This window comes from Aspergillus ruber (genome assembly GCF_000600275.1).
Source record: "Aspergillus ruber CBS 135680 unplaced genomic scaffold scaffold00016, whole genome shotgun sequence".
In the NCBI taxonomy this organism is placed as follows: domain Eukaryota; kingdom Fungi; phylum Ascomycota; class Eurotiomycetes; order Eurotiales; family Aspergillaceae; genus Aspergillus; species Aspergillus ruber.
The window spans coordinates 364,104-388,805 of record NW_024467312.1 but is presented as its reverse complement, the minus strand read 5'-3'; the positions used below and the strand labels follow the sequence as shown (position 1 = coordinate 388,805).

Below are 24,702 nucleotides of genomic sequence, written 5' to 3'. Positions count from 1 at the left end.
TTTTTTTTTTTTTTTTTTTTTTTTTTTTTTTTTTTTTTTTTTTTTTTTTGCGATTGTATCAACACTAGGACCGTCTCAAACAAATGGAAATGGATGGACTCGAAGCCATCAGCCGGGGAAAGAAGAGGCATCTGTATGCTACAGGAGAAACGCGTTCTGGTATTGCCCATTTCCTCGTGCGTAAAGAAATTCGTCGTCTATAGGCTCTCATCTCTTGTAGGTCACGTCACTTGTGACCCTGTTGGGGGTCACATTTTCATATCCATCTCGGATTTGTTTTAAACCAACTTTGTGAGCAACGTCAATCCAGTTGCTTAGGCAATACGTTTTGGATCAAGAATCAAGGCCTTATTTCTGGAGTAGAATTGAGTTATTAAAGTCTGCGTTCCGAGTCTAACGCATAAGCCCCCAAGAAGACAAGTGGAGCATACACCGGATTCTCCGGTCCCTTTGCGATGAATCCTTCAGGTTTTCAAGCAGCTTTTGCAGGAGTTTCCCCCAGACTTTCTTCAAGTCTAGGACACCATTATCTACTACCACGGACAATATGAACTGACCGCTGACGGCGTGTCTCTGATATGTTCTGAACGTTGTTCGAGCAGAATTTCAGCATAGTTATCCTACACTAGAAACCACAATTGTCATGTCCATTGCAGCATCAAGCAGCTTTGAAGTTGCCATGGGTCGACTTTGCTTTTGTAAAACATCGTTTCAAGCTTGGTTTTCTCCATAATTCTCCTCATTTCAGGATAACAACATGGAGCATGGTGTATAGCCCAGTGGGTGTGCAGAACCCACTTCTTCCCTATACCAGTTGCAAATGTAAAGTCAGGTCTCAGACTGTAAAGAGCACCCAGAGCATGGATAATCTATAATACACGTCCATAAGCGCCTGTTAATGGGCTGAGGCCTTTTGACTTTACAACAACTCATCAAAATTCATAAGATGCCCCCAACCCACCAAAAGAAGGGCTATCCACTTATTACACCATGCTCTAACCCGCTTCACCCGACTCTCTCACAAATATCGATGGAGCCATCCACGATCTCCCCCCAAGAATACCCAGTCTATTACTTCTGCTACTGCACTTTAAAGGGCCCCGCCCCGCTACTTTAAAAGAATCCTAGACCTCTCAGAAGAAGAATAACCAAAACTCCGACCCGCTAATATCATTGGCTACACGCTAGCTAAATGGGGTGATTATCCTGCTTTGATTGACAGTGAGCAGAAGCAGGTAGATTCTGGGTGTGCTTGGCTTGTAAAGGATGAAGAGCAGGCACAGAATTTTGCGTGTTCTGAGACGAGGGTATATAAGTGTTTTCTTGTCAGATTCGGTTTACAGATGGCGAGGCGCCAGAAGTAGTGTCTGGGAGGATGTTTACGTATGCTGGGGGTCAACAGACTTTGCTGGAGCAGTAGTCTGATCGGAAGCTGTGGGTTTTGCAGATGCGTGGGAGGTTGAGTTAGGGTAGCTGTTACTGATAAGTGACGTAGTTTCAATGGATTTCACAGAGTTCCTTTGGCAGTTTAATTAGAAAGATGAGGCAGCGGAGCATTATGTCAACAAATGCCAGGGTTGGGTGTCATCTTCTTCCAGTTACTGAGTATATTTCATGCAAACGCGCTTGATTTTAGCCCATATTTGACATCATTAACACTCCAACATCCGCACAATGAACTCACATTCCCAAGACCCAGAGTTCATTGAAGGTACGTATATGAAAAGCGTTACCAAATGACACTGGCTGACAGAAACAGAGCCCACAGTGCTATACGTAGCTGCCATTGGAACACGCAAGGTCATTGACCAAAGGTCAAGTGATAAAATCAAGCGCCAGTGTCCATGGATTCGAAGCAAGCAATTTACAGTATATTTCCGAGCATACCACAATCACAGTCCCACGAGTCCATGAAACCCAACGAGATGAAAACGGGATGGCGAAAGCCATTTTTATGGACCTCATACCAGGAACACGACTGGACAAGGCCTGGCCTAGCATGACCGATCAACAGAAAACAGCACTAGCTCAAGAGCTTCATGGCTAAATCCAGCAACTGCGCGGCTTGGAATGCGACTCTATTGGTGCTCCAGATCGTGGAAAGGCAGTGGTAGGGAAATATGTCCTCCACTTGGACGGACCGCCAGTTCAATCAATTTCTACTCCCAACAATTTTCAATACAGCCCCAGATTCTCTCTGTTACTTTGCAACTTCATCTTTCAAGGAAGATCATGAGATGGTTTTTGCGCATAGTTATCTGGCGCCGAGGAATATACTAGTTACTGAAGATGGTCATGCCACGGCGGTTCTGGATTGGGAGAATACTAGCTGGTACCTTAGGTATCGGGAGTATGTGGGAGCGTACAGTGAGTGAAATGCTCTTCCGGGCTGATCTCGTTATCTCTCGATTATTCTTCTGCTGCAGTAGGGGCTGAGGTAAGAAATAGTTGATGTACGATTGTGTGATGAAGCTATCTAGAGATCTATTAGTCGGAAGAAGAATTTTTGAGCAATATGTACAAGTTGAGCAAATTGAAGGATAACTAATCAATCATGACGCCTCCAAGGAGCTTCCTTATCCAATCTCTCCCACCTTCGATCCCAACCCGTAACCACTTCATTCCGAGCATCATCATTGGAAATGGCCAAAAATGGTTGTTGAGTTCTCAACTTTGAAGTAGTAGTGAGATCATCAGCCTCTGGGCGCTCGTATCCCGAGAGTTCCAGAACCCTATCTGGGGCAGAATATGCGCTGTCAAAATCCACATTCAGATCCAATGCGAGGCTATCCTCGTACCATTGAAATGACGGGCCGGCAAGGTCGTCCGAGGATGCAAAGTCAAGGCGGAAAACACCGTCTACCACACCTGTGTAGATCGTTGGTGATATTTCAGATGGCGAGGACATCGTGTATATCGGGCCACGGTAGGAGCTGGGATTTCCTCGAGAGCGCCCGCGGTTTGAACGTTTGAGTCCCGGGGGTGGATGGGATAGGAAAAGAGAGAAATCCTTCCGTGGGTACCTAAGTGAATCTTGAATCCCGTCTGTGCCCGAGTAGTTTTCGTTTGATTTGTCGCTAGGATGCGAGAATGCTGGGTACCTTCCATTTAGATAGCTGTAAGGGTTATGCACACGGAGATCGAAGAACTTAAGCACCGCATCGCCGCCTGCACCAACCGCAAAACGGTCATGGCCAAATGGATGGACACAATATATGGGGTTGCCATCCGTTGTGTCTCTATACATTGCCTCGTATGCTTTGCTTGTGCGAAGATCATGAAGTCTGAATATTGTCAGTTGCTGCTTGTGTGGGACTGGAAGTGGGGGTCTGAAAAAGGCAAAACATACCTGACGGCCCTATCGCCCCATGAAGATAGAAAAATATTGCCCGACTCTCCAGTTTGCCCAGTTAGCGATGCAATCGCACTAATCATATTGGTCTTCCGATTTAAACCAACGCGTTCCTCGAATCCCAGGGATTCGGAGCTGATTTCCCGATATAGTGATACATTATCAGGCGTGATCGTAGAAATAGACAATGTATTTTCGAGGCGCCCTGTACCTACTGCTAACAGAGTCGGCGACAAGAATTTAGAATAATTGTTACGCGTGAAGCCCTCGTGACCGAGCCGTGCAAAGGGATGGACGTCGGGCTCGTCTGTCGTAGTATGGTAAAGTGCAATGGAGCCATTCTCAAAGTGAGCAGCCAGAATAGGCTCTGGGCCATCACTGAGGTCAATGCGTTCAAGCTCAGTTCCATGCGTCACAAACTCCTGTTCGTAGTCATGGGTTGTGTCATCCGGTGAAATTGAGAGGTGATGAAGCTCTCCACGAACACGACCGAAAATCAGATGCTCTTTGTCATCGGGGCCTTGTATATAATGGTCTGACTTGAGAAGGTGAATACCACAAATATCATCGTAGCTGCTAACATGGTCCAAGTCATTGAACACAACCCACTTGTCAGACTGATGAAAACCAGTCTGTCTGACACGAAGAACAATCTCATCCGCAGCACCCCAGGCAAGAACCTCCTTGCGGTCTGACCACAGATCACCGTTCCATACCTCGTACGAGTCAATGACAGGGCGATACCCAAGAGTAGGGGCGTCCGCCCTTGTGCTCCGGTGGGAACCAACTTTGATCGCATCTCGTGGCGGAACAATGAACCGACCTACCACCGCATTTTTGTCGAGGGCTCGTGATCGAGATGTCAGAGCGCGTGAAGCATCACGCCAAAATGGAGGCGTCTCTATCCAAGGAAAACGAGTTTTCAAGAAGGCTCTGAATATCCGCGAATCCTCGGCTGCGATGAGCAGATGGAGATGTTGGCATGTCTGAGCAATGTTGGTCAAGCAACTGACCGTCGGGAGGTGAAGCGCAATGTTGTAAATTATCTCTGCTGGTAGTTCCGTGAGCATTGCGATTTATGCACTCGGTGGCATAGGAATGACGTATGAACGGATCTAGTGGAAGCAAGAGTCAGCGAGACCTTGAGAATATCCAGTAATGGGACAAGATAAGACAATAGCAAACAAACCTATATATTCTTTATAGAAGCAGATTTTGTCAAATGCTGGCACGGCAATTTCGATAGAGATCTGAATGTGGGATCAGCCAGTGGCTAATGAGCCGTAAAACACAGCCAGGAATTCGCCTTGTAGCCAAGCCATGGCGTCTATTTATGAGAGTCCAGCCTCGTATGCGACAGACATTCTAGAAATGGGACGAAATGTACCGAAAAGATTGAATTGGTCAATCCAATAGCCTACCTCGAGTTGTCGATTCCTCTCGTGGACTTATGTCATCCCTACCTTATCATCACATGATATAAACCGATAAGGGTCTATTTATGGTAAGAGCGAATGTACCTGAACTGAGCACAACAACCCTACGAAATATTCGCGATTTTCCATAATACCACGCGCTACTTGCCATGCCAACCCATATATCCGTCGCCGTCTACCGGGGCGACCCAATCGACTACGCCATGTACAGACATACAGCGCTTCACTTCACTTTTCCCGATGGGCAACAAAGCGCAATGCATGTAGTCGGTGCACCGAGCATGTTCGACTTTGAAGAAGCAGAAGGCATAGACCCAACCAAGGTCACAGGTCTTGCGGGTCTCATCTATGTCGCAAGTGTACCAGATGTCATTGAAAGGGCTTCGATCAAAGATGCTTGCGTCCGTACACCTGTGCGGAATGATCGTGAGCATCGGGATTGGAATTGTCAGAACTGGGTTGGAGAGGCTTTGATGGAGTTGGTAGAGATTGGGTGTTTGACTGAAGGGGAACGGTCAGCGGCTCTTGATAAAATGATGGATATTTGTCTTGAGGCTGCAGATGAGGACCTGGAGTGTAAGTACCACATTCTTTACGATGGGGAGCAGCTCGTTGGTTAACATGTGGATAGAATGGTTCACGAGTTACGACTAGATGAAAGCTACGATTTATAATCCCATGCAAATAATGCCGAGCAGCAGTGTTTTGATATAGCAGCTGTAATCATGTCATGAACTTTTGATTCTGTTAGATTTGGGAAACAAAAATGAAGTATGTGAATTGAAGAAAATAAAAAGCCACCTTCAGCTCCATCTGCGCCTTGCTTGCCGATAAATTGAACAATACTATGAAGACCTGGATAAGAAAGATCTAGCTCTATCTAAACCGGTAAATCTTTTCTTTTAGGTTCTCAGAAGGCCCGGACTGCACACTTGCGATAGATATGTTACTGCAGAGTGCAATTGGACCATTTCTCTGATTTCCCTTGTGGTCCATCAAAAAGACCTTAATTCAAATGATAGATCAGTTAGGATACTGCCTTAATCCTCAAACTTGAAGGACTTTCCTCCGGAGATGTCGATAGGACCACCGCGGTAAGAACCACGCTTCTTTTTATTCTTCTCCTTGGTAAATCCCTTGCCGCGAGTAACCGACAAGTCTTTGTAGGCATTGTCTGCATAAGCGTAGGACATATATGTGTTCGAGGGATGGTCGTGCGGCAGCTCACTCAGAGCAGCGAGAGGGGTCTGACGGGCACCGATATGCTTCTTAGCACGATTGTTTCCAGGGACCGGGCTTGCGTTCGACGAAGATTCCCGGGTATTTTCGGCAGCCTTGTTGACCGGCTTCTGCTCGTCAGAATCGGAGTTTTGGAGGGTGTCAGAAGACTTTGATGATTCCGATGACTTGTCATCCTTTTTCTTCTTGTCAGAGGACTCATCTTCCGAGGAGTCTTCATTGGACGACGAAGAATCAGACGAAGAGTCGCTAGAGCTGGAGTCTGATGCGGGCAAGGGTGTCTTGACAGCAGTCTTCAGAGCCTTTTTGTCGGCTTTCTTGGCAGGGCTCTTCTCAGAAGATGAAGAATCGGAAGAATCGGAGTCGGGATCGGAGTCAGAGGAGTCAGAGGAGTCAGAGTCAGAGTCAGAAGAATCAGAGGATGAAGAAGGATCGCTGTTATTCTCCGACGATTCGCTTTCGGAGCTGGCGGATTCCGACGAAGAAGAATCAGAGGACTCAGAAGACGAGGAGTCCTTCTTGGTGGACTCAATTTTAGCCTTCTTAGCTTTAGGGGCCTCCTTTTCCGATTCCGAGGAACTTGAGTCCGACTCAGAGGAGCTAGACTCGGCCTTGCGCTTCACACCGGTTGACTTGCGACCAGCGGCCGGCGCATTATCCTCGTCATCAGCGTCGCTATCGGAGCTCGAGGAGGAAGATGAGGAAGATGAGGAAGAGGAAGAAGAGGAAGAGGAAGACGACGAGCGGGAAGACTTCTTGGATTGCGCATCGCCCATTTCGACGTCCGAATCGCTGGACTCATCGGAGCTGCTGTCGCTGCCACTTTCACTAGAGGAGCTGGAGCTAGAGCTAGAGCTGGAACTGGAGGACTCTTCCGATTTCTTGGTCCAGTTCTGGAAGACTTCGAGCAAAGACGGGGCCTTCTTCGAATTGGTCTGGGAAATTGACTTATCGGCCTGCTCTTTAGCAAAAGCCTTACTCGTGCTCTCGAAGCCGTTTTCAGACAAGAACGTAGCGATAGAGGCGACTAATTGCGGAGGGGGGGAGTTCTATTGACAGAGAATCGTCAGTACCAACTACTTATTACTTTAGTTCAACCAATGCCTTTCGCGAAGACCTACCTTTTTGGTGCTGAGAGACTTCTTCGAAGCCGAAGCCTTCTTACCCTTCTGCGCTGCCATGGTTGGATATTCTGCTTGAGGTTGCTCTTCTCTCTGCTCTGTTGGTCGGCGTCTTCGTGAAGACTAGGAAAAAAAAAAAAAAAACGGAAGGCGCTAGTAAGAGCGGTCTGCAATTAATGTTTCTTGATTGGCTACAGGGATAAGTTTAGCGCAAAGCTCACGTGCTCTTGGTTTTTATTTACTTATGCCTGAGGCATAAATGGGGGACTCGTCCTGAATTCTAATACATAGTACTCCGTACAAGTACGGAGCAAATTATTTGCTATGAAATGTGATGGGTGATGGTCGAAAATACATTCGTTTTGGCTAAGCGTATCTGCATTAAGGAAGGCTGAGGTGGAATTTAAATGAGGTAACTGTTGTGACGGTTAACGGGGCACCAGAAACTGCTCCCATTGAACTGCGCTCCTGTCGAGCCCTACCGCCCTGCCGTCTATGGGAATAGCATTGCCCTTTGCAGTATGGCGTCTACTGTGTCAGGGATAGCGCCTCCTCGCGCCGCTTTGGGCCGCTCACATACCATCTCCAACACATCCGTTGCATCTATAAAACCCGACATCTCTCCCTTAGAGGACCACGCACTTTCTCTTCCCTTCTCCCGTCTGCCTCGCCCCGTGCATTGCCTTTTACCAGGATGCCGCGTTACCCGACGATTGCCCTTTTTCAGTATGGCACCGGAGTGGCCGACCTGAACGATTGAGACATTGAGACCTTGTTACGGTCACTTCATTGGAAATTGAACTATCCACTTCCCCCCTGATGCTGTGCTTATGCTTACTATTGCAGCTATTGGCTCCTTTACGTATTGTCCGCCAGCTGACCAGCGACCTTTGAGCTCTTGGTTGTTGCTTCCGGTCATGCCATCCTATTTGGGATTTCCTTTGGGGACTTCTAGATCCTTAGCTGCCTTGCTGTGGTCTCTTATCTCAAAACCTCATGATTGCTTCTTCAGCCATAGCATAATGGTGTTAGTGTGCTTTAGGAAGCTCTCGTATCCAATGCCTGGACAATGCTGACCATTCTTGCAGCGATGGATATTGCACCGCCAGCTAAAAAAAAATGCGTATAGGAAATAGACCGTCTCATCTGAATCTGAGATCCATTGCCAATGCTGTACCGGGTCGGCATCAATATACTGACAATATCGGCAAGGGAGCCACCGGTGAGCTCCCAGCATAACCTGGGAAGCAAGAGATTTATCTATCTATTCCAGTACATGCAGGTCTCATTAAGTTTTCCCTGAGTGCCGTCGCTGTACCGCTGCTATCGAAACTGGGAGACGTTCAAGCTCTCTGCTTGGGCCAAATAATGTTCAGGAGGCAGCTGGCTCTCATCACCGGAGATATTGTCGCCGGATCATCTTCATCATCATCCGAATTCTCACTATCATTCGGGGTTGCTGATGGAGTCACTATCAGATCCGTTGTCTGAAAAGATCTCGGTCAGGTCGGAAGCAAGGCGCCATGGTCGATACAGCCCGCAGGGGACTGGCAAACAAAGGAAAGCCTGTAGTAGGAGAAAAAGTGAGAATAACAACTGTTTCGTGGACGAGGACGGACTTCAAAAGCATGGAAAGCGCTGCGAGAGATGCTCATGGAAGAAAGGATGAAAGCAGGGAAGCATACGGTTGGCACAATGGGACTTATAACTGGAGAGAGCATGATGGTCAAGGGGGAGCCAAAAAAGGCTCCCCGCCGCAGCGACCTCAGCGAGAAGGTCTAGATAGATGATGTTGAACGAAATAGCAACAGAAGTCCCATTTGAGACTAGCGTCAAGGAACATGAAACCCGTGGTCTGGCGTGGAGGGAAAGCCCATGGCCGTGGGAATACGCTCACCTGATGCCAAGACGGGACCCCTGAAACGGCCACCGAAGTAGCCCTTTTCGGCCGCTTGCTAACCGTCACATCGTTAAATCGAGCTTCTTTTCTTTAGGAGATATATATATAATTATAGATATGTATAGAAATCATACATGAAAATAGAAATTGAATTATAAAAGCAAGTCTTCGGACTATGCAGTAGATACTGACCAAGTTTACCTGTGCCATAAATATACCACTTGACTGTCACGGTGGTACATTTGGCCTGGGCACTAGGTGTATTGGGGACAAGTATGCCTTGGCCCTTGAATGGATTTGGTGACCTGGGATAGTCTCCAAAGAGTGTTCCTTCATCACTGCTTGGCTCGAAATATTCAAATATTGCTTTGAGACCGAGATTTCACCATGCTTTGCGCTGAGGGTCAATTCTGAGCAAAGAAGAGATGTGTAGGACTGATTGACTTCCGTGCAGACATCACCGCGAGCCATTATGGTTTCACATCATCGTGCCCAATCTTGTCCCTTGACAATAATTTCAGTCGCATGACAACAATCAAGAATTAATAGCCAGTCACTGCCAATGTGTGGAAGGCTACACTGTACCTCTTCCCAATTCAGAAACTGGCTTGGTAGAGTATTTCCTATCATATCAGTGAGTTTGCTTACAGCTCTGTCGTAGGATTCTTGTGCTTCTTCAAGGGAGGGAGTGAAACAGAACTATAGTTATACGACTCCTTGAAGTCTCGTCCAACCTGTTCTGTATTTGCTTTCGCCCCTTCGCCCTCGTCTTCCTCCCAGTGGATAGTTAGGATTGTCACTCTATCGTAAGTCGTGCCGCGTTGGCAACAGGTGCAGATGCCGACTCAATCGGCTCCTCTGTGAGTAATGGTGTAGACTCTGATCTCCATAGCGGTGCACACTCCTTTTGGATAGATGCAGAAGAACCCATCGTGCTTTTGGTAATCAGCGGTTAGGAGATGACTAGAGATGATAATTTGCGGGAAATTAAGCCGAAGACAACAATATGGGTGGAAGTGTTTGCATGAATATCTGCTGCAGTCTAGGTCAGGCAGCTGTTCAGAGAAAGTGTCACTACTCCGTATTCAATAGAATTGCGGCGAACAGCCACGCTATACCGTATCTGGAAACCAACCCATTCTCCGTACGGAGCTCATGATCTAATCCACACTTGACGACAACTCTCTTGCTCTGTCTACCCCCTCAACCAGGCCTCAACCGTTTGTCCACCACGCGTTACTCGCTGGTAATCGCTTCTGCAGGTTGCTCTTACTCACCGAAGTAACCCATTGTTTCTCGAAATCCCGTCTGCGAGGCCTGTTTTCCCGATTTTTCCGATCATGTCCCCTTGGTCTTTGGCGGAGACCTCTTGAATATACCAGGCCCTGCGAGAAATATAAGAGATAAACTACAATAATGAGCGGTCAGCGTTCCCGAGGGGCCCCTCCTGGCGATATGCCGCCGCCATATCGAGAACCGCGTCGTGTCGGTGATCCTCGGAGTGGTGGACCCGGAGATGCCAGCCTGTCGAGGGCCGAGAAATTCGAAGACGAGAAGAGACGAATTACGCAGAGCTGCTTTGCTAAAAAGGAGAGTGATGGTACTTGTATGTAGATAACGTTATACCTTTCCCCTTCAGCAATAACAAGGTGTCATGCTTTGCTGCCCCGCGCTTCCTTGGTATCACTTGTCCCTCGCAAGGGAGATGGACGACCGAATTTATTGTCTGCAATTGATTGAGACAGCTTTGCGCCAACAGATCTCTTTTTCTAATCATTTTGCGACTTGGATCTGACAAACTGACTTCTCTCAGTGGTCGAGTCCTACATAACACATGTGCGCATAACAGAAGATGCCGCCTACCCATCCTCTCCTCCTCCCCCGAATTCGCCGTCCGAAAATAGAAAGGCTCGCGTGATTATTGTCGCCGTGAGGAAGTCGGGCAGAGTGCGCATGCACAAAGGAAGGGAGAATAATGACGGGTCATTTTCCGTAGGAAAGACGTGGATGCTCGACGACCTCTCTTCGATCTTGTCATATTCCGCCTGGATGCCCTCGACGCCATTAGAGCAACAGCACAAACAGTGGGCTGGGAGTGTTGGATTCGTGGTTACTATTGGAAAGCCTTATTACTGGCACGCTCGGACCTCCAAGGAGAAGGAGTTCTTTATTGGCAGTCTGGTTAAAATTTACAAAAAGTACACTGGTGGTAAAGTTCCCCACCTTATAGGCTTCGATGACCGCGAACGCCAGATGCTTGTTGGGACAGCACCAGCTGGGCCTCCAGGTTCTTCAAGGGGCCCTGTGCCGCCGCCTATACGCCCGGAGGGCCCGCCGTCTTCACACAGCAGCCGACCACAATCGCCGTACACGGCTCGAGCTCCTAGTCGCGATGGACCTCGAGAGCATAGACGGCCACCTGATGATCAGTCGCTACGGGCTCAGAGGAGTAGGGATCAAATGCAAAGACCTTCTACCAGCCAATCGGGCAAGGGTGCTACGCCGCCTCTCAGTCATCCGTCAACCTTCCCTGATCAGCCACCACCCCGTGCTGAGCGCCGCGCGGCCGAAAGGGTACCTAAAACACCACCAGTCCCAGTATACCCGGAGAAGAAATATAAAGACCCCGAAGAGAGCAGCTTGGCTAGCTCGCATTTCGATGCTCAGCCTCCCCCGTCGCGTGATGGGAGGATGCCGGAAGCGAGGCCATATCTTCGAACCCCAGGGTCGATCCCAAGTTCACCAGATGTCAAGCGCAGCACGGATGGTCTTCGACCAACCACTCCGGGGTCTGTTTCAGGAGAGACTCGAAATATCCCACCAAGTCCTGCGAGCAGTCTGGGCCAGAAGTCACCTCTCAATAATGTGAACGATAAAGTGTCTGCTCCAGAACCAAGTGGATTGTCCCGAGAAATTGAGTCTCCAAAAATTTCGACTGATACTCCAATTGCTCCACTTGAGCCAACGCCAGCAGGTAACCATTCCCCTAAGGTGCCTGTGCAGACGACAGCAGCCGATCTTCCTCCAATAGAGCCTGGGCCGAAGGAAGTTGTTCCAGAAGAGATTTCACCAGTCGGTCCTCCAGAGCCCGAGCCCGAGCCCCTGGAAGAGGATCCTGAGGCGCATCGTCCTGGACTTGGTCCGATGATCAAAAAGAAACAGACCAAAGATTTGGCAGGCGCTTTCCGGAAAGCTGCCACTGCATATGGAGCCTTTAAGCCGAGACCGGGGGGTGCTGGTGAGAGATTGATGGCTGCAGCTAAACAACAAAGGGGTGACCCGGAGGAGCCGGATGGGATCACTGGTGTTGTTCCTGCTCCATCGCTTCGGCCCAACACAGCTACTCAGAGCCCAGTCAGTGAAGTACCTTCGACCCCAACACTTCAAACACCGGAGACTGAGGTGCCTCCTCCTGTTTCCTTAGCTAAGGAAGCACCGCCTCCTCTGTCGCCGGCGAGAGAACCACCGCCGACTGTTGAGATTACGCAGGCGGTTACCGAAGAGCCAGCGACTCCGACAATCGAAGTGCAAGAAGAGCCGAGAGATACTTCGCGGTCCACCGTGCAGGTTCCAGTCGATCAGAGATCGCGGTCAGCATCACCGTCTCCTCATGACCGTAACCGCCGGCGTCGTGAGGACAATACGATCAAGTATTGCCTGGCGATTGGAATTGATCCCAAAGTTTTGGATGGCCGTGGCATCGACTTTGACGATATATTGACCGATCTTGGCTGGAATGGGCGGCTCAGTGATGAGAAGCGAATTGAGGACCTCGAAGCCGATGTTCGTCGTGAGATCGGACGAGTAGAAGCAACTAGCTGGCTGGGCAATCTTGAGCAACAGGAAGGGAAGGTTGATCAACTAGCTAGGCTGATTGACAAGACCGTCGAAGAGTGTGATGAGCTAGATGGCCTTCTTACGCTGTACTCGCATGAACTTAACGTAAGCAATATTTCTCTTCTGGACTTCATTACGATACGCAGTTCGCTAACAAACGTTTGAAAGACACTCAATGATGATGTGTCGTACATCGAGGCGCAATCTCAAGGATTGCAAGTCCAAACGGCTAACCAGAAGCTTCTACAAAACGAACTACAAAACCTGTTGCGGACACTCTCCATCTCGCCCTCTGAGCTGCGGTCATTGAAGGAGTCATCACTTAGCAACCCATCTGGATTGAGGGACACCGAACTTGCTTTGTCGACATTGTACAGAGCTATGCACACCATTGATTCTGATATTTGGCAGAATAAGCAACGATTGGTGGATGCTGCGGGGCAGCACGGCAGTGTGGGAGTATACGCGGACACAGAGATCGGGCAGATGCGCGCCATCAAGGAAAAGAAGGAGGAATACCGCACCGAATCCCGATCATTCTTGCAGCGACTTAGACAGTTCATGGGTATTGCCTATAAGGTGGCCGAGCAGAAGAGAATTGATGCTGCTGCAGGCAGCCCGAAGGACCCTATGAAACTCAATGATAAGGCCCGCGATGCCTTCCGCCGCGAATTATGGGTATACAACGCTTTGACACTTTTCGCGCGAGAAGTCAGTACATCAGAATGGAATGGATTGATGCAGCTGTATGAGCAACAAGCCAGGGGACCTTACCAGGGAGAGTTCCGCGACAATATCCAGGCATGGAAGAAGGCTTCGAGAAAACTTACAGGAGAAGAGCAGGAACTTCTCTTCACTCATCACGACAAGGAGAAAGAAAACCAGGGTGTTACTGGTATGGCTGCGCGGAAATTAACAGTGAAGCGAGGCAAGACCATCAAGGCTGCAACAGGTCTCCGACTTTCCTCTGGTGAGAAGCACCATGGGAAGATGGACCCGTGTGAAGTTTTTGCTGGCACGCTGCAGGAGACCTTGGATATGATTTGTGAGGAGCAAAATTTTGTTGTACACTTCTTCCATTTGGATTCACTTTCAACTGTCGACTTCCCTGATCTGGTGGCTTCCGCTGCCCCTGGTGAGCGCCGATACCCAAACTTTAGCGCCAAACAGTCTCATGATCCTGATCGGGCGATGGCGCGGAAGGTTGAACATATCATGGACGAGGTTTATTCTTTCTGGCCTAACGATATGCAAAATCTCGTGGATTGGGCCATTCAGGCTGATCCTTTGTAAGCACCCTTCTCTTCCCTACTTCTCTCTGTTCTCCAAGATGAATTGACTTAGCTAACAAAAACAATAGACAAGGAATTGGTATTCTGTTTGCGTTGGAGAAATCAATGTCCGATCTTGATGATACGAATCAGGATTTCATTATCCATTCTCTTCAGAAGCTTCATTCCCGTTTGGTGGGACTGTTCAATCGGTTTGTGGATGAACAGATCCGCGGCATCGAAGATACCAAGGTGAAGATCAACAAGCGAAAGGGAGTGATTTCATTCATGCGGGTCTTCCCCAACTTCTCTGCGGCAGTGGAGAGTATGCTGACGCACCCATCGCAAGAGTTCTGCGACGTGCGGGTCAGCGTCAACGAGGCATACAACCGAATCAACCGGGCTATGTGGGAGTCATTGAAATTCATTGCCAAGGAGGCCCCTGGACCCCCAGGCGCTGCCGCAGTGGGTGGTGCCGGAGGAGACCCTGAGGACAAGGAAGCGCTCAACTACCACATCCTGCTGATCGAGAACATGAACCACTACATAGAGGAGGTGGATGTACGTAACCTTCTGGTGCTGGAACAATGGCGCGACCGGGCACACCAAGATATGGCGGAGCACATGAAGCTCTACCTGGACGCTGTGATTCGACGACCGCTGGGCAAGCTGTTGGAATTCGTGGAAACCGCAGAGGGCCTGATGGCGACAAGCACAGACATTGCGAACCGGCCTAGTCACACGCGCTCCGTGGCGAAGAAGGTCCTGGCGACTTATGACACCAAGGAAATCCGACGCGGTATTGAATTGCTCAAGAAGCGTGTAGAGAAGCACTTTGGTGATGCAGACGACCCGGGACTCAGCCGCAATCTGGTACTAAAGGTATTTGGGGAGTGCGAGCGCCGGTATGAAGATGCATACGACCGTACGCGACGGCTGCTGGAGACGGTGTACGAGGGCCAGCTGGAGCAGGATTGGCGCAAGGAAGATGCGATTGCAATGTTCCGACGGACATAGTTTTTATGATTCTTTCCCCCCCTCCCTTTTCTAATTTTTTTTTTTTTTTTTTTTTTTTTTTTTTTTTTTTTTTGAAACGGAATAAAGCTATAAAGTTATAGAGCTTCTCTTCAGACTGAATCTTTGTTGCTTTCCGCAATGTCAACGCTTTTTGTTTGAAAGTGCGCAGGGCATTATGATACATTTACTGGGCGCATTGGACATGACTGGGTTTATTGGATGCATTTGTACACTGTAAGTATAGGATACATATTCCAGACAGAACTCGTGTGATATAGACATGATTCTACACCAATCAAGACAAAGAATATCTGGATCTGCAAAGAGGATCTCATATACTACTCTGTTATTGCTCGTGTTCTGGGCGATGGGGGACAGTGATTTGCCCGTGGTGGTTCAGGGGCAGCTGCTGGTCAGTGCGGATCATACATGGCCCTCATGGAATACTAGTCCTGCGATATAAATATCCTTATGGAGTCGGAATCGATAGATCAAAAAAAACAATAGAAAAGAAAAGAAAAGGAAAAAAAAAAAAAAAACCAAGGGATAATCTGTACAGGAGAGGAACGTGGTTGCATCGAAGTGCATCCGAATTGTATGGAAGTTTGGTGGTGAGCGAATGGTTGATGCTGGCCAGCATACAATCAATGTTGCACACTTAATCTGGACAGAACAATAGAGCGATAAATAGAGGCACAGAATGGGCTAATTATAAAACCGTTTCTAGTCCTCGAATCGACCGTTGGAATCCCAATTTGTTATTTGGGTTGGGGGTTTTCGTTGTCTTCTATTCTGTTCCCCGTTCCTATTCGTCTCTCCTCCTTTCCCTTTACTTTCTTCTTCTTCTTCTTCTTCTTCTTCTTCTCTCCATTTCTTTCGTCTTTCGATCTTCACCTTCTATTCTCTTTTCTTCGTATTCTTCTCTTTCTTTGTCTCTCCTTATACATTCAGTCGGTACGTCCCTCTCCTTTTCTGCTCTCCTGCTTTCTCCACGAGTTCCTCGCGGTCTCCACCACCCGCTCCCTAAGGGGCTCTGCGACGGTGAGAGTGAGCTGCTAGAGACGCTGTGAGGACAACAAGGCCTTTGCTGGCATTCTGGGTCTTCAATGCTATGGTCTTCTCACTAATACTGGCCATGTTCTAGCTCGTTACTCTTATTCTCCGGTTCCTGACTCGCAACCTTTCCCTCCATCCTACCGCGACACGAAACGAACCCGATCTTCTTGCATGTAGCGCCTTGTTCGATATCTCCCGGCTTGTCTCAATTTTCAGTTCAACCGTCCGTTCGTTACTTCCTATGCTGCTACGGCCCACGGGGTCCCTCCTACTTCTCTCCATTATCTCGAACTGTGACGGACACTCTGCGGGGGTCTACGAATTTAGTCGCAGAACATGCCCTGGCGGCCTCTGCCCCGAATCGCTTTCGCTGTCGCCATCTACCCCTTTCAACCTTCCACCCCCGCCGATTTACCTCTAGAATTGGGCGATGAACTCTACATAATTGAGCGTGGGGGTGTCGACGGAGAATGGTGCCGTGGCTATCTAGTCGCTCCGCCGTCCTTGTTGGCTGGTTTAACCAGTACCAAGGGGCAGACACTCGAGGCTAGGGTCTTCTCCGGCATCTTTCCGCGCAATTGTGTTGAGATCCGGGAAGTCCTTGATAATAATGATCTGCCCAGTCCGCGACTCAATGGAGAACACAAGAAGAGTGTGGAGCAGCAGCAGCAGCAGCAGCAAGAACAGCAGCAGACGAACAGCACTCGGGAGAAAGAGCAGAGAGATAGCCTGCTAAGCTCGAACGATGACGATCAAGTGATGACCGGCGAGGTATCGAATGTAGTGATCGCGAAGAAGGGAAAACCTTCGCAAATATTCATCACCAAGCTGGAAGATGATAGTCAGGGGAGTCCCCGTTCGGCAAGCAGCACCTGGAAGGGTTCCCCACTACCGTATACCCCTCTTCCCCGCGATCCTGATGCGCCCAAGCCCGCTGCCCCTGTACCTATGCTCAAAATCGGCGATGAAACGCCCACCTCGATATCAGAGCCGCTCGTCGACGAAATCGCCTCATGTCTCCGCGAATGGCATTCGACAAATCTGCACGAATTGCTCCTGGCGCAGAAGTACAATTCTGTAGAGGAGCTATCGAATCTTGTTCGCGAACTCGATTTTGCCCGACGACAATTACTCCACAACGTGCTTACTTGGCAGGAGAAGGAAGCATTGCGAAATGAAATGGTCTGGAAATTGGTGCGCGGAAACAAGATGCTGAGTGGAGAAATCGTGGTCAGAGATCCCCTGCAAAAAGGTCGTCTCTTAACTGGCGAGGATTCAGCCGTGCATCTGGCAAAGCTGCAATCGGAGATGTGCATGCTGGAGAGTAGTCCGATGCACCACTTAGACACGGCTGCTCTGTACCACTTGCTACTGGAGGTCAATGCCGTCTCGGGCCATTCACCAGGCCCCGTCACGCTGGTGGCACAACTGTGCTCCAAGTCATCGGATGCCAGTGCGCTGAAACCTCTGTCGGAGACGTACTCTTTGGACATTCCGTCTCCGGAAAAATTCGCCAACATGGGTCAGAGCACCAAGCTCAAGACTCTCTTTACTGAACTTTGCGCCACGGACCTTGGTGATGCGGCTGCTAATGGTAATAAGCTTTACTTAGTCGTTTCCGCCCGCGCACCAGAGACGCCAGCCACTCTCAGCGGCATCTCATATCAGCCTCGTTCTTCCATGTCCAAAGATGAGTCGTCATCCTCGGCAGCAACTAGCAGGCCACCTCAGGGAATCAACCACTCAGTGAAAGGCAGTCTGAAAACGCGACGCAGCATCATCTGGTCGCACAAGCCGAAGGGAATTCCTGGTGTAGACCTTCCCAAGGAGAGCCCGAAACTCCCTCCGCAATCGGCGGGAAGCACGTCCAGCAGCAAGGACCGATCCGCGACCCAGCCGGCAAAGGAAACCACCGCGATTCGCACGATTGGTGTTGGGCTCTTGGAGGTCTCTCAGGTCCTTCGGCAAGAAAAGGAGGCTGAGCACGTGGTCGTCAACATCTGGTCGCCGCTCCGGGATGGAGAAGAAGAAGGACTATCCGAAGGTTTCAATGATTTGATCCGCACACTGTTACCCAGTCCCAATGGGAAGTACATGCGGGCTCAGCGGGCGGCGCGGCTTCATCTCAATCTGCACCCGTTCGTCAGTACCGATGCGGATGACCTGGTACGGAGGAACCCAACCATCATGCACAATGTTGTGCAAACAAGACGGATGGGATTCTCTCAGGCCCCGGCTACACCGCGGTCTGATATCTATGTGACGCTCACCCAGGCCATCTTCCCTTCTGAAGCGCTTCTGTCACACCCTCATGCCGGCCAGGTGCCCGTTCCTATGAACACAGGCCTCCGTAACTTGCAGTTGACCCTGGAGGTGCGGACAGCATCAGGAGCACGGGTTGATCGATGCGTTTACCCCTCGTCCTCCAGCAACACCGCGCACACGGCATGGCGCACGATTGTGGCCGATCGTGGCACACCTTGGAACCAGACCATCCGACTCAATATTCCGTCTGATCAGATACCCGGGTCACATCTCGTGATGAGCATTGCCGATGCGCCCGAGTTTCCCTTTGCTTTGGCGTGGATGCCGTTGTGGGACAACCAGGCGTTCATGCGGGATGGCCTGCATTCTCTGGTCCTCCACGCTTATGACAAGCACACGTCGAACGTTGAAAACGGAAAAGGTGCCTACTTGTCTCTTCCATGGAATGCGCTCGGGAAGAATGAATCGACCAAGGATGAGGCGGTTACTGGGCCCATGTCGTCCTTGCGTCTGGAGACCTACCTGTGCAGCACCGAGTATTCCCAAGATCAGGCGATCCTGAGCCTCTTGAACTGGAGAGAACGGCCCGTGGATGACCTCTTAGATACCCTCCGGAGGGTGCTCTTCGTGCCCGAAATGGAGATCGTCAAGCAACTCAGCGGTGTTTTCGATTCGCTCTTCGGTATCTTGGTTGAAAACGCGGGGAACGAGGAATACGAAGATTTGGTCTTCCATGACCTTGTGATGGTGCTTGGTATCGTCCACGACCGCCGGTTCAACTTGGGACCGTTGGTAGACCACTACGCCGACAACCAGTTCAATTTCCCATTCGTCACACCATGTCTCATTCGCAGCTACCTGCGCCTCCTCCGCGCCAATTCGGACCCTGAACAGTCCCGGAATCTACGTTCCACGTTCAAAGTCGGACGGCATGTGCTAAAGTTCATCATCAATGCTCGACAGCAGCAGCAGACCAAGGAAGAGGGCATCGGGATCACCAAGGTCGGGTCGACTTTCAGCCGCGACATTCACACGATATTCCGATCGCTCGAGTCGCTGATGAAGAACCCGTCACCAGCTATGGTTGGAAGCAAAACGCTCATCGTTCAGCATTTCCACACATGGCTGCCTGAGCTTTCCAAAGTGCTGCCCAAGGATGAGGTGTTCATGCTTGCTCTTAGCTTCATGGACTCTTGCAAGGATGTTACGGGCATGCTTATCCTCTACAAGCTGGTCCTGATCCAACACTACACTCAATTCGAGATCTTTGCTTCGGGGCAGGAACGAGAGAGTTTAATCTCCTGCTGTATCAGCTGGTTAGCTCCTTACTGGGGTGCAATTGGGCATGTTTCTGACCTATATCGGGATCAAGTCCGCTTATGTTGCGCGATTGTTGCCCAGCTGTTGACACAGCCGAATCCACAGTTGTACGAGTTTATGCCTAGAATCTTTGCGTCGTATTGCTCTATAATCCCCGATGGTGTGGAGGAGACCGAATACTTGTCTCTACTCTTCAGCAAGACCTTCCCGTTCCAGGTCAAAACATGCAAGATCAAGCAAAAGTTTGATGAAGCTCTTGTGGAGTTGGCAGCCGTCATGGCGGCCACAGCCAAGATCCCGAACCCCAAACCGCTGGCACTCAAGGACCTCGAGCTTTCTACTTTCCTTGCTCAGGCATTCGAGGCGCACAACTCGATTCTGGATTGTGAAGCCTACCCTGAAAGCTGGCTTAGTATGCACGTGTACAATCATCGCGCCACGGTGAAGAGTCTGGAGCATTTGGGTTCGATAATGGTCGACAAATTTTTGCCGGCGCCGGATGATGCTGATACCTTCGACACCAAATTGTGGGAGTGTTTCTTCATGACGCTGCTAAAGGTTGTTTCCAGTGATGCCTTGGCCCTGGAGACCTTCCCCGAACAGAAACGGCGTGCTGTGTGGAAGATTGCTGGCGATGTTCGAGAGCAAGGTGCAGATCTCTTGCATTCGAGCTGGGAAGCGATCGGCTGGGAAACAACGGACGAAGAAAGAGAACGGTATGGCCTCAGGAAGCTTGGTGGCTACCAGGTTCAATACGTTCCTAACCTCATCTACCCTATCATGGAGCTCTGCCTTAGCGTTCACGAAGGATTGCGCCACGTTGCGGTCGAACTCTTGCGAAGCATGATCCTGAGCGAATGGGATCTGAACCAGGACTTGTCTATTATCGAAACAGAGATCATCTCGAGTCTGGACAGCCTCTTCAAGACCAAGCACATGAACGAAAGTATCCTCCAGAAACTCTTCGTTAGCGAGTTGCTCGGCCACTTTGAGGGTTGTGAGACATTTGATGAAGATCTATCGAATGCGGTCAAGGGTCTCATAGTGACTGTTGATGAGCTGCTGGATCTGTTTGTTGCCTCCCAGAGCGGTTCCGTGACGGAAAGCTTCAATACGCTGAGATTGATGGAGTATATGAAGGACATGGGCCGAGAGGACATCTTCATCCGTTACGTCCACGAACTTGCCAATGCGCAGGCGACTGCGGGCTACTTCACTGAGGCCGGTTTGGCTCTTCAATTCCACGCCGATCTGTACGACTGGGATCCCAACAAATACGTTCCGGAAATCCTCAACCCTGCCTTCCCTGAGCAGAGCTCATTCGAACGAAAGGAATCGCTGTACTTCTTCATTATCCAGCACTTTGAGGATGCTAAGGCTTGGGCACATGCTCTTGCTTGCTACAAGGAGTTGGCCCAGCAATACGAGTACATAATGATGGATTTTGTCAAACTCTCTCGAGCACAGGGCTCCATGGCCAAGATTCACGAGTACATTGCCAAGGAGGATAAGCAGTTTAGTAGGTACTTCCGCGTCGTCTACAAGGGCCTCGGGTTTGCGCCTACATTACGAGACAAGGAATACATCTTCGAGTGTCTCCCGACTGAGCGGATGGCGACGTTCATCGATCGGATGCAACGGGAGCACCCGACAGCGCAGGTTGTGTCTGCGGGTGACATACGCGATTACGAAGGCCAGTTCTTGCAGATTACTCCTGTCAGTCCTCAGCGTGATATGAATCATCCTGTCTACCAGCGGACCAAGGTCCCTCAGTCTGTTAGGGAGCACCTGGTGATCTCTGAACCGTGCCGCTTCTCATCTACACTGAAGAGACATGTCAATAATGCGAATGTTGAGGAGCAATGGGTTGAGAAGGCTATTTTCTCGACTGCAGAGCCATTCCCTAACATCCTGCGCAGGAGTGAAATCGTCTCCATTGAGGAGATCGCGTTGTCGCCCTTGCAGACCGCACTGGAGCGAACATGGCGCAAGACACAAGAGCTGTCATTATTAACACGAAAGGCGGCAGCTGGTGAAGATACCAGCTTGACGAACCTGACAGAGGCACTTCAGCAATTGCTCGAGGTCAGCAGCTCATCGCCTAGCTGTGTGGCGCTGTATCGCCAATTCCTTCCCGAGACTTCCAAGAAGGACGAAGAAGGCGGCGATAGTGAGAAAAATGAGTCTACCGAAGACGAGACTGCAGAGACTCCCAAGCCTGTTGATCCTATGGAAAGCGCACTGGCCGTGGCCCTTCTCGATCATGCCTTGGCCATCAAGCACGCTTTGTCTTTATACGGCCGTCCAGCGTACCAGGCGACTCAGGCTGAATTGATGCGCCGCTTTGAAGAGTCCTTCTCACCGGAGATTGCATCTCTTGCTCCGACTACTGCTCCGGAACCATTGCCGTTGCCGTCTCAGCGCCAATCTCCAAACCCCATGGATCATCGTCAGCAGCAGCCAGCAGGGCGGGTTAGCCCCGATCAAGAGTTGATCCGGTCTTCGCGGATTGGCCACAGCCGCAAGCACTCGACGAGGCAATCCGTCAGTCATCGGATCGGTAGCATGAACCCATTCAAACGATCCCACCATGGAGCGAATGGCTCCGTTTCCACAGCGGTCGCTGAGACGAGGCAGGCGCTCGAGGGCAGATCTAATGGTACCTTGGCTGAGCACGCGGAAGAAAACGGCGAGCCTGACAATGAGACTGCTACGATCAACAGCCGGACGACCAGCCATTCCCGGGAGATTCACTCTAAGCGCCGGAGCTTCTTCGGTGTTGACAAGCCGTACAACCATGGTTCGTCGTTGTCAATCGCAGCTAGCATTACTACCGACGATGCACACAAGCACAGGAAGCAATCTTCGAGAAGCACCTCTCGGGATACAGTGGCTAAGCCATCACATGACATTCGCATTCAGCCTGTAGCTCCACAAAATGGAGGTCCCAAGTCGCCTACTAGCCCGCATGCTGGCTGGAGCACGATCCCTTCGGTGAGAGAGTCGCCACGGCCGGCAACGGGGCAGCATAGTGTCAACTCGATCAAGAGTCCCAAGAGTCCCACTTCGCCTAACGGTGCACCACATACCAGTGGCGGTGTTCGGGACTCCGTGATGAAGCGATTCAGTCTGCTCAGAGGAGTTGGACGGAAAAACAGTCGTCTGGATTTTAAGGCAGATACTCATGGTGGCTTGGTCCATGAAGAGTGAGGCCTTCCTCTTTCTTCGTTTTATGTGAAAATTATCTCTTGTCTACATATCAATTTCCCCTTGTCTCTTTTATTGTTTATTGTTTAATGTCTGGACATCACCAATTCCCGTCAGCGTTGGTTCTGCTTTGGTTTATTACAAGCATTTCATTACCCCGTGTTTGTTGTCTTTTGCATTATGGCGCTTGATTTTGTCATGGATGACATTCCTTTCTATCTTTTCTCTTCTAATGTGTTTCTTTTCTGTCTGTTATGACGAAGATCTCTTTCCTAAATGCTTGGACATTATCTCCCTTTTGAAATTGTGGCGCTGATCGCAGCCGTTTCTTTTGTGTTTCGCTGGTTTAATTTCTATTGGTCTTTGGATTCCTGTAAATTATTCAATTCATGCATTATACATATTTCAAGCTATGTGCTCTAGCTATCTAGCCATTCTACCCCGTAAACTATTCCCCCTCAACCGGCAAATCCAAATCCACCAACCAAGGCGCGTTAACCGCATGATACTTAATCGTCACCACACTCGCATTAACAAAAAGTGTCTCCTCCCCGAACTTCAACCCCTTCCCCCCACCATCACTAGCATTGACATACAAACACCTCTCCTCCAGCATATCCTCCGGGTCCCCACGAATCTTTTCTATCTTCTTCGTCCCCCAATCCATCCTCCCACCACCATACGCCTCATGAATATGCCCAAAGACATGTAACCTCGGCTTTGCGCGCGTCGTCGCCTTCAACAAATTCTCACAACCCACATGACTCCCAGACGGAACCACCTCATCGAAGATCCCATATGGCGGGCCATGCGTAAGCATGATATCCACCCCCGGATAACTGGGAATAGGATTTGGCGCTTGAAAACCGGATTGTCGGACAGCCACGGGAGACTGGAGGTTGTACCGGTCGATATTACGTTCGTAAGGGAACGCCCATTGACAAAATTCAGGCGTGTAGGGTGATGCGTAGACCGTGAAGCGTGTGCCGTTTGATAGTGTGAACGTGTAAAGGCCCTCTTCTAGGTATTGAATTCCGGCGGCGATGGCGTCGGGATTTGTATAAAGAGCTTTAATCTCCGCGCAGTTTTCCAGTTGTCCATTACATCCCTCTTCCTCTCCTTTGCTATCCAGCGCAGCCGTATACCCCAACTTCCGCTTGTGTCTCAAATACCCGAGTTTGTTATAGTATTCCTCGTCAAGCGTGATATCGTGATTCCCCGCGATAACGAGTTTCAGCTCTGCATCTGCATCTTTGAGAATCGCCAGCATTTCCTCGTGTTCATGTTTGTAGCCGACTTTGGTGATGTCGCCGGCGTGGAGGAGGATGTCGGATTTGGGGAGTGGGGCGCGGTAGGCGGAGGATGTGGTTGAGTTTGAGGGGGTCGGGGGGCTGGTGTGGGTGTCGGAGAGGAGTAGGATGCGAGTTTTCTTGGTTTGGGAGGTCATGGTGTTATGGTGTCTTTGGCTGTTGGTGTAAAAAGGTGTTGTGGTCGTTGGTCGATAGTGGTAACTGTATCGATATGGCTGATACTGATAGCGATAACGATAGTGGGGTGGGAGTATGCGGGGTAGCGTATTTATAGGAGAATGCTTCGCGAGAAGAGAATATATTCTGGATTGAAGGGTCGGCATGAATTTGGGAAAGCAACAGGATTGAGAATGACCTATTGATATTGGGAA

The 24,702-nt window shown here is 49.8% G+C and overlaps 9 protein-coding genes across 9 annotated transcripts; 6 read left to right on the top strand and 3 right to left on the bottom strand.

The window, feature by feature from the left end:
- Window positions 1-1,148: 1,148 nt before the first annotated feature.
- Window positions 1,149-1,473, top strand: EURHEDRAFT_539063 (uncharacterized protein; the record flags this gene model as incomplete). Its single annotated transcript, XM_040787359.1, has 1 exon — window positions 1,149-1,473. A coding segment is annotated over one exon (216 nt), but the record flags the coding sequence as incomplete, so codon positions are not given.
- A 331-nt stretch (window positions 1,474-1,804) lies between these two features.
- EURHEDRAFT_539057 (uncharacterized protein) lies at window positions 1,805-2,585 on the top strand. The gene has a single exon (XM_040787358.1). It carries the CDS (start codon window positions 2,121-2,123, stop codon window positions 2,373-2,375), a length of 255 nt encoding a protein of 84 aa, XP_040638156.1. The 5' UTR covers window positions 1,805-2,120; the 3' UTR covers window positions 2,376-2,585.
- EURHEDRAFT_413275 (uncharacterized protein) lies at window positions 2,407-4,613 on the bottom strand. Its single transcript, XM_040782131.1, has 2 exons — window positions 3,350-4,613; window positions 2,407-3,284 (listed from the first exon to the last, which is right to left on the bottom strand). The coding sequence occupies exons 1-2, from the start codon at window positions 4,420-4,422 to the stop codon at window positions 2,549-2,551; spliced, it is 1,809 nt and encodes a 602-aa protein (XP_040638155.1). The 5' UTR covers window positions 4,423-4,613; the 3' UTR covers window positions 2,407-2,548.
- Window positions 4,614-4,770: 157 nt separating this feature from the next.
- Window positions 4,771-5,625, top strand: EURHEDRAFT_91744 (uncharacterized protein). Its single transcript, XM_040787689.1, has 2 exons — window positions 4,771-5,364; window positions 5,420-5,625. Coding segments are annotated over exons 1-2 (429 nt in total). The 5' UTR covers window positions 4,771-4,937; the 3' UTR covers window positions 5,422-5,625.
- Window positions 5,626-5,828: 203 nt separating this feature from the next.
- EURHEDRAFT_516021 (nucleolar and coiled-body phosphoprotein 1 family protein) lies at window positions 5,829-7,208 on the bottom strand (the record flags this gene model as incomplete). The annotated part of the gene is made up of 2 exons (XM_040786430.1): window positions 5,829-7,076; window positions 7,149-7,208. 2 exons carry the CDS (start codon window positions 7,206-7,208, stop codon window positions 5,829-5,831), a joined length of 1,308 nt encoding a protein of 435 aa, XP_040638153.1.
- A 3,256-nt stretch (window positions 7,209-10,464) lies between these two features.
- EURHEDRAFT_457610 (GTP-Rho binding exocyst subunit SEC3) lies at window positions 10,465-15,173 on the top strand (the record flags this gene model as incomplete). Its single annotated transcript, XM_040784445.1, has 4 exons — window positions 10,465-10,654; window positions 10,862-12,990; window positions 13,054-14,174; window positions 14,246-15,173. 4 exons carry the CDS (start codon window positions 10,465-10,467, stop codon window positions 15,171-15,173), a joined length of 4,368 nt encoding a protein of 1,455 aa, XP_040638152.1.
- Window positions 15,174-15,613: 440 nt separating this feature from the next.
- On the top strand, window positions 15,614-16,486 carry EURHEDRAFT_91682 (uncharacterized protein). Its single transcript, XM_040787688.1, has 3 exons — window positions 15,614-15,784; window positions 15,901-16,127; window positions 16,318-16,486. The coding sequence occupies exons 1-3, from the start codon at window positions 15,771-15,773 to the stop codon at window positions 16,404-16,406; spliced, it is 330 nt and encodes a 109-aa protein (XP_040638151.1). The 5' UTR covers window positions 15,614-15,770; the 3' UTR covers window positions 16,407-16,486.
- Window positions 16,119-23,247, top strand: EURHEDRAFT_91677 (guanine nucleotide exchange factor DCK1). Its single transcript, XM_040787687.1, has 2 exons — window positions 16,119-16,220; window positions 16,318-23,247. The coding sequence occupies exon 2, from the start codon at window positions 16,566-16,568 to the stop codon at window positions 23,022-23,024; it is 6,459 nt and encodes a 2,152-aa protein (XP_040638150.1). The 5' UTR covers window positions 16,119-16,220; window positions 16,318-16,565; the 3' UTR covers window positions 23,025-23,247.
- Window positions 23,248-23,383: 136 nt separating this feature from the next.
- On the bottom strand, window positions 23,384-24,693 carry EURHEDRAFT_413268 (metallophosphatase domain-containing protein). The gene has a single exon (XM_040782130.1). It carries the CDS (start codon window positions 24,466-24,468, stop codon window positions 23,470-23,472), a length of 999 nt encoding a protein of 332 aa, XP_040638149.1. The 5' UTR covers window positions 24,469-24,693; the 3' UTR covers window positions 23,384-23,469.
- Window positions 24,694-24,702: the final 9 nt, after the last annotated feature.